Source organism: Lathyrus oleraceus, chromosome 4, assembly GCF_024323335.1.
Source record: "Lathyrus oleraceus cultivar Zhongwan6 chromosome 4, CAAS_Psat_ZW6_1.0, whole genome shotgun sequence".
Classification (NCBI taxonomy): Eukaryota; Viridiplantae; Streptophyta; class Magnoliopsida; order Fabales; family Fabaceae; genus Lathyrus; species Lathyrus oleraceus.
Window position 1 is genome coordinate 144,841,898 of NC_066582.1, and position 8,575 is coordinate 144,850,472.

Consider the following 8,575-nt stretch of genomic DNA (forward strand, 5'->3'; position numbering starts at 1 on the left):
TCACAACTAATTCTGAATACGTGATTAGGTCTCAATAACAAATAGGACTTTCGGAGCAACGCTCCTCACCAAAATAGGACTTTTGGAACAAAAATTTCTCACCAAAATATCAAACAAATTCTCATGATATCATATCAATTCTCATGGCATCATAACATGATCCATTCTCATTATATAAAAACACACATGTTCTATACAAAGCATATTGATTCATTTACCAAGCGAATACTTGTCCACGATACACACCTAGGTACCGTTGCATCCAAGCATCACCGTATACTCATTTCCATAACCTAGATTATCTTTCTAAGTCATTCACCTATTTATACTCCTAGGTTTCCTCACTCATCATTATAGGCTTTTAATCATATTATGCATACACAATCAATACAACAATAATTCACAATATAATTCATATCACACATAGAGCACAAATGATGATACAATGTGATACAACCATAAGCAAAGCAATCACATAATTCGCCTCCATCTATCTTATTCCACTTCCACGTCATGTGGTAAACACTCGTCCAATTATATTATGGTGTGAAATAACTAGACTAAAATGGGATACATGATGGAATAACTCATAGATACTTCTCTCTATATCATAGTCCTTTGTGTTAGCTTCCTAACGCATCCATTTTTGTATCAATTGGAGTTACCGTTCCCGTTTTAAGATGGAAACAGGAAACAACTCATAAACATACATAATAATTTAATACTAACAACCAAGTTATAATTCACTTATAAACATGATTTTATCTCTCCAATCCATAAAGCATTGAACTAGCTTTCCAACGCATTCGATCGGGCCTTATTCCGAGTTACGAAACTCATTTTAGAGTAAAAATAGGGGAACCAATCGATTGTTATTATGGCCCAATCGATTGGATGGAGGTTCTGCCAGATTTTTCAAGAAATTTTAGTGGATCAATCGATTGGTCCAGCATGTCAATCAATTGGTACTAGTATATTTTCAATTTTTTCACCTTTTTAACATATATTCTTCCATCCTTTACCCCCCTTAAACATACCCACTCATACACTATCATCAATTCACACCAAACCAAGGAATTATGAGGCATAACTTCATAGAACAACACACATGTGCAACCATGTTTCTTCACTACATGAAATTATTAAGACAACAACAACTTCATGATATAAACATCACCATAGCAATAACAACATAGCTTTCAATTCTTGGAACATGCATTCATAGTAGCAAACAACAAGAACATCAACATAACACAAATCCCTTATCCATCACAATAACACAAATATGATAGTAAGAACAATAAAAATAGAGAACACAAGAACAACAACTTATAATCATGAACTTAAACAATAACACAAACATAGTATTCATCATAATCAAGTTTCATGATCACTTCAAAAACATAAACCCTAACTTCCCAACCATTTATTCTCCTACCCAAAGTTAAATCTAACTATGGAACTCACCTTGTAGAAGAAGAAGAAGATCAATATTGGTGAAGAAAATAAGATGAGATGAAGATGATGATTCCAAGCTTCCAAGTTCTTCTTCTTCTTCTTTCCACAAGTTTCTCTACTTCCTTTCCATGTTCTACTTTTCTCAATTTTTCCTTTCTCTGCTAGTAATTCTACTGATAAATAATAGACAAATAAAACTTAGTAAAAGTACCTAACATGTGATGGTGGTGGTAATTGGTCATGAGCTAGAAACATGTGGACATGGTTAAGTGGTTGGATTGTCTGGATAGGAATGAATATAATTGGTAGAAAAATATCTTAAGTGTTACTATACTTAAATAATTGTTCTACTAGAGCAATTGACCCATTATTAATGTTACCAAAATTTCCCTTCTTTTACTTATTAATAATAGTATTTCTATTTTAATAAGGATTGATCTCTTCGGTGTTCATTGGTTACTCTATTGGTTCCAACTGATAACATTTAGAGCACATAGGAGCTCTAATTATTCCAACTGAAAAGAGATAGAGTACATATGAACTCAATTGGTCTCAACTGGCAACTAATTGAGCATTTAAGGGTATATGGGATATTACAATAAATGTCTTATAACATTAATAAAAAAACACATGATTGGGATTTGTCCGGAGTCCAAAATTCGAACTTCTTTAAACATTTGTTTTGGCATATTTTTTGAGTTTGTTTTGTATTTCAGACATATTTAAATTTTAAAATCTAAAATTTATGAATACTTTGAAATTTCACTAGGATGTATGAGGAAGTCATAAGGTATATTGAACAATTTTCATTACAAAAGAGGAATACTCATCCCATCCTATGGGCTGCACCCCACACTTCTGAAAATTCAAAAATCTTCATACGCACCTAAAATCACATCAGTCATTGGTAATTCAGCCACACACCCCATTTTGTTAAAATATGATTCAAAAATCTATCTTCCTCATGATCAAAGGAACATTCACCTTCAAAACCCTTAAAATTTTCTTCTATTCTCAATCAACTTTTTCTCATCTTGCTCTTCCTTATTTCAATGGCGCAAACCCCCACTTCAATTTAGGGTCTCCGATGACATACCTCTCGTTATCTAAAATTTAAATTGAATACTCTTCCGCGACATCCAAAAAATTTGAGAGTTGTCAAATTCGAATATCATTTACCCTCGATTGATAGAGAAGGAAAGGTACAATTCACCAAGCTTGAATTGAAGACGGACAGAGATTTAAAGATTATGTGAAATACGTTGTATCATTACTCAATAAATGATCTGATTGAAACAAGATCAATCGAAGATATTCTAAAGATATCGCAATGTCTTGAACCATCCGATTGTAATGAAATGTTAAATTTATGATAAGGGTTATCAATATAATGTTAAATATTTGAATGTTAATTTGTGTTTTTCTAAATTCTATAATTGTTTATGGTTTGATCTAACCGAACATATCCAAACCCACTATAATATTGATAAAATAAAAATATCTCATCAATTTGAAGTAATGAGTGTGTAAAAAATAGTGTCCGCATAATTGAACACCGGAGACTTTTGTAAATTTTCTCGGTGACGAAGAAGACCACATGAAATTTAAAGAGCAACCCTCATACAAAATATCTACTTGATAACCAATTATGGAAGAGTTTTATATGTGTATAGAAGCAAAGAGCCGAATCAAAACGAAAACTACAACCATATAGGACCAATTGAAATTGAGTATCTCAATTTAATACAAATTTAAAGTTCCTCGCTTCTAAAAAAATCCTTTTAAAAGCGTAAAATGAAAAGGAGAAGAAATAACTATTTTTTAAAATTTTAAGTATATTTTTATTTTAAAAATTAATTGCTATAAAAAAAACTAATAATTCGTTTTCACAAGTTCTTGGTGAAAATTTATTCCAATATTTGGATTGTGCTTTTGCGTTCTTTCACTGAAATGATTTTGGGAAATTAAATACAACAAACAACAAATAGTATGGGTAAAGAATAAGGGTTAAATAAAGTTCAAATTTTTTATCTTGTAAGATCATACTCAGTTCCATAAAGAGTGGAGAAATTGTGCAGAATAAATTTTGCCAACTCACTATTGCCATCACAAACATGAGAGAATGATCAAAAGAATTAAACCAAATTCAGCTCTTTCATTCCTGTATTTGGTTTCAGCAAGTCTTTCTGATCCATTATTTTCGACCACATAAGATAAGATAGGAGTACAAATGAACAGAACAAATACATAAAAGAAGTAATCATCCCATTATTGCCTTGGATCTACTTATGGCTCACCACCAAGCTCCACTCGCAGATTGTCATATGGATATACTTTGGGTGCCTGACACAATAATATGAAAACCTATCAGCATAAGTACTAAATAAATGGAGAAAGTAGCATTACATGTGAAGCTTCAAAACACGAAAATGTCAAAGAAAATAAACATAGCCCTGAAAATGCTTTTCTAAGGACACTTGTTCTTCCCAAATGCTTTTCACACAGGTCATTCCAAATCTTTGTTGCAGATCTGGAGCAATCGAGCAGTGATTCTTTTTGGAATCAAGGAGTCATGAGACAACAAAAATGGTGTTCCTTTGCCATATTGAGAAAATCTGAATAGCAGGTACTTCAGGAAATTGAATATAGCCAGCCATCAATAAAGGTTACAAAGCCAAAAAAAATCTTGGCTAACCGAGTCACCTTCATGGCAAGGTTCCATAAAACAGTTCTCACCAGACAATGGTTGAGAAACTAGAATTAGACTAGGATTATCTGAAGGTAAAAATTTGAGGCATGATCAACTGGATTGAAGAGATCCAAGAGTAAACAAGAACACCAAATGCATTGAAGATGAAGACGACCCACAACCAATAACAGAGGAAGTGATAAAGCAAGGTCAACAAGAGCTTGCTGAGAGATAAATTGCTTGGATACCATATGTTAAGGCTATCAGGAGAATTAAGAATGGAATCGGTCTTATTACAGTGAATTAGCTCCATAAATACTCAATAATAGTGGAGGAAAGAATAAAAGAAAAGAAACTAAAAATAGCAGAACCAAAAACTGAGCTAACTGCTTCAACCGACCAACAGTAGATGTAATAATACACCTCTAAAATTACTTGTGACAGAAGTAGGTAAGAGTCTGAGAATTGGGTATTTTTTAGATAATAATCATTCATGGGGGAAATATAAGACTTAATGAGACCTAAATTGATGATGTAGGCCAGTTGTAATTCTACTGAGCAAAGTTGGATCTTGCAAGCTTCAAACTTGCTGCTAATTAAACATAGTTGCAATGCACACTAACATATAGTAATTGTTTACAGTATTTAAATGCAAGAATGAAGAATGAAAAGAAATATCATATCATCCAAAAGATCCAGGGATGTAGTGAAGCTATGGAAGGTCAGTTCAGGTTTAGCTAATTATTTTGGGCAATGGTTTTAATCAGGTTGAGTCCTCAGACAACATATATTTATATTTTAAAAATAAATTGAAGTTCAAAGTCAAAAGAAATTATCACATTTGCAACAACAAAAAAAGTTTGTTCATAATAATTATCACATTTGCAACAAAAAAAGTTTGTTCATAATAATTATCACATTTGCAACAACAAAAAAGGTTTGTTCCAAAATGAATGTCACTTTCAATTTTCAATGTAATATAAAAAAAATTCAATTGTACCCCTAATTAATATTATGTGCATCACCCTCAAATGAATATTTTTCATTTTTCATTTATAATAATAGTGAACACATCAATAATTGACAAGGTTAATTTGGTAAAAATAAATTCTCTTTCTTCCATTTATAGTATTTTCTTAATATATGTGTTAAATAAGCAAATGTGTCAATTATTTTGAGACCCAGGGAGTAAGAAATAGTGTCAGGTTTGGTGGATTTCAGTTTCTGACTCGGGTATTAACACAGCCTATGCCAGGTCTATTTTTCTCTCATCCAAACCGAACCAGTTTTCCAGAGCTGATTGGACTCGACCCAAACAGACAAGAAAATACAAATATATCATTACAATTCAAAATTTGATAACCATGTGACTTACTCTCTAGAAAGCATACGAAATATCTATAAAAGCTTTCATAATTTTAAAGTATTCAATCACATCTTTGATGTGAAGTAAGGTTCAAATTATGATGTCGTTACAGTAGAAATATGTGATGCTGCACGCTTTGCAAGCTTGAATGATCCTTATCCCAGTACAAAACATATCTTGCTGGGATCTTGAGATCACAACAATCCTAGCTGATGCACCAAATCTGGGAATAACCCAGCTGAAACCCAGAAAACCCACCAAAATTAGATCTTCATCTATACTACATAGCAACGGAATTTAACCCCACAATAAAATATCTGCCCTTGGCTGCTACATATTGCAATCAGCTCAACTGAAAGTTTCAGATTTAGTTTTGCAATTGCCAGGTGAATGCCCAGACTCGAGAGCTGCAACTTAGGTGCTGGAGCCTGGGAGGAGGACTGGATGCTGCAATTCCCTGGCTTACAGGCTCACATGTTTCTTGACTAATATATTTCTTACCTTTTTTTGTGGATGTTTTAAGGGCTGCGTAGTTAATTTGAATTGTAGTTGACAAAAGAATAGCATTCTTTCCAAAAGCAAGTTACTCTATTCTACCGCATATCACCAGGTGCCAGTGTGAGGCATGAATATGACATAAGTCATAAGTATGTGCCCAGTTACCCATGTGACCACAATGAATCAATGATACAAAGAATAGATAAAATGCAAATGCTAATAGAGAATACAAATCTCCTTTTTATTGACTTCTTGTTCTAACAAACTCGCGCATATGATAGGTGAGATCTTACCTTAAATGTTTATAATTAAGATATCATATTTTACATGTCAACTGTTTTTCCTATCAAATCCTAGGTAGGCAAGATCTAAGAATTTGACAACCTTAGGATGCGTTTGATTTGCTAAATAATGAAGGACAAAACAATAATGCTTGTTCTATGTTAGATTTTAGAAATAGTTAGGATACGGAACAAAGCAAAAGATGAAACACATGACAAATAGTATTGAAATTAAATAGTTGTGTTCTAACTCAACTATTTGTACTTTCCTGAGTGTGCATCAAACAAGTTGGCCCCAGACCACGAGGTAACCGACTAGTCAATAGCACCTAAGGAAGGGTATCATGTATATATGTCTAGCACACTGACGGTGTTGTTAATCCCGGATAGCATCAACCCCCTAAAATGCTATAGCCAGGTAATGGAATAGACGCTATTGCAAAGACTAAAATTAGTTTGCAAAGTACACATCTAAAGAGACATCGTACTTACAATTAAAGAACCTAAAGTACAGAGTAATTAAAACTAAAACGGAAATGAATATAACATAATTGAACTAAAAGTAGGAAGGAGAATAGAACTATTGTTTGTGAGCAAGAACATACCAGAACGAAGATGGGTTCAAATTGAAACTTATACCTATAAAAACAACAGTTTAAGAAAAGGTTTTGAATCCATTTCTTGGGGGCCGCAATTAGCAGCCACAATCATCACTATTGTTAACAGTGGCTTGCAAGCCAAAAGCGTTGTGGCAAAACCTTAACCGCTACACTATTCCTCTTTAGCGTGCTATTGACAACATAGCTATCACAAACTCTACCTCTTGGATGTAACATGTTGAGAAAAGTTTCCTGAGGTAAGTCAGTTTGTGCCATTATCAAAGAATGATAACCATAGATATAGAAGACCACCCAGAGGATCGAAATCAAATAAAACATAACTCCAAATACACCCCACAAGCAAGAAATAAGAACAATATTATCCAATCAAATCAAGCTTAAAACAAATCCAAGTTCCAGCATTCACCGAACACTATCACAAACAACATCCATAGCATTTGATGAACAAGTATTATAGAATTGAAATCAGCAAACATCCAAAGCAAAACGGAACCAAATCCCAACAATCCAGAGGTTTAGTAAGTTGACTTACAAATGGTGTCTTAGAGGCTTTATCATTCCACACAGCCAATAATCCCAGAGCTCCAAAACAGCTCAATCCTCCACATAGCCAAGCCAAAGCTTCATACTAGTTTTCAAATGTAAAAATCATCAACTTCACGCATTGAAATTATAATAATAATAATAACTTAATAAATTTACATAGATAGGGTGAAAATTAGTTACCTTTCCAACAGTATCAGCAATGCGATCTATACAAGGTTCGGGATATGCAGTACCGTTGTCCCATGTAAGTTCCTCATTCACGGGAAGCTGAAAACAACAACAACATCAGAATTCGAAAATTGAGGTTAGTTTTCACGATTCTACGACAAATGAAAATGAATTGGATAGGTTAGGTTAAAGAAACTAACGGGTTTGTTTGGGACATAGTGTTTGCCGACGGGGAGACCCATGCCGGAGCGGAGGCGAAGAGAGGAAGCTACCGATCGGTGAACGACGCCGTTTCCGCCTAAGATTTGTGATGCTACGTTTGTTAATCGACCTGCCATGATTATTGCCTCGATTCTTCTTCTTCTTCGTTCTTGTTCAATTTCTGGTTGATTATTGCGTAATGTTTATGTTACTGCCCCTTACAGTACAAAACGACTTCGTTTGGAATTGTTTTCTTTTCTCTCTTTTTTTTTAATCAAATGGGTTGGACTCGAATTGGATCTACTTTTGCAATTTATATAACTTTAGGGCTTGCTACTACACCCCTAGTTTCTTTCTATACCCCTTATTCTTTTTTGAAATTATTATTATTATTATTATTATTATTATTATTATTATTATTATTATTATTATTATTATTATTATTATTATTATTAGTAGTATTATTATTATTATTATTATTATTATTATTAATTTAATTGAAATACGATTTTACACCGTTAATTAATTCTACACATTGGATATTAAAATAAATTTGATTTTTATTTTAAAAATCCATAAAATAATGCAAACGGCTGATGGTGATGAATCGACAGTGTAAATCTTTTTACATTGAAAGAGCATAGTAATTAATCTTTATTATTATTATTATTATTATTATTATTATTAGATTTAATTAATCTGTAATTTTCTGAACTAATTAAAAATTTAAATAGAACTTTAAACAAAA

At 32.8% G+C, this 8,575-nt stretch overlaps 1 protein-coding gene across 1 annotated transcript; it reads right to left on the reverse strand.

Annotated features, from left to right (window-relative positions):
- Window positions 1–3,593: 3,593 nt before the first annotated feature.
- LOC127074159 (NADH dehydrogenase [ubiquinone] 1 beta subcomplex subunit 8, mitochondrial) lies at window positions 3,594–8,064 on the reverse strand. Its single transcript, XM_051015454.1, has 4 exons — window positions 7,827–8,064; window positions 7,639–7,725; window positions 7,445–7,540; window positions 3,594–3,801 (listed from the first exon to the last, which is right to left on the reverse strand). Exons 1-4 carry the CDS (start codon window positions 7,962–7,964, stop codon window positions 3,745–3,747), a joined length of 378 nt encoding a protein of 125 aa, XP_050871411.1. The 5' UTR covers window positions 7,965–8,064; the 3' UTR covers window positions 3,594–3,744.
- Between the last annotated feature and the right edge of the window lie 511 nt (window positions 8,065–8,575).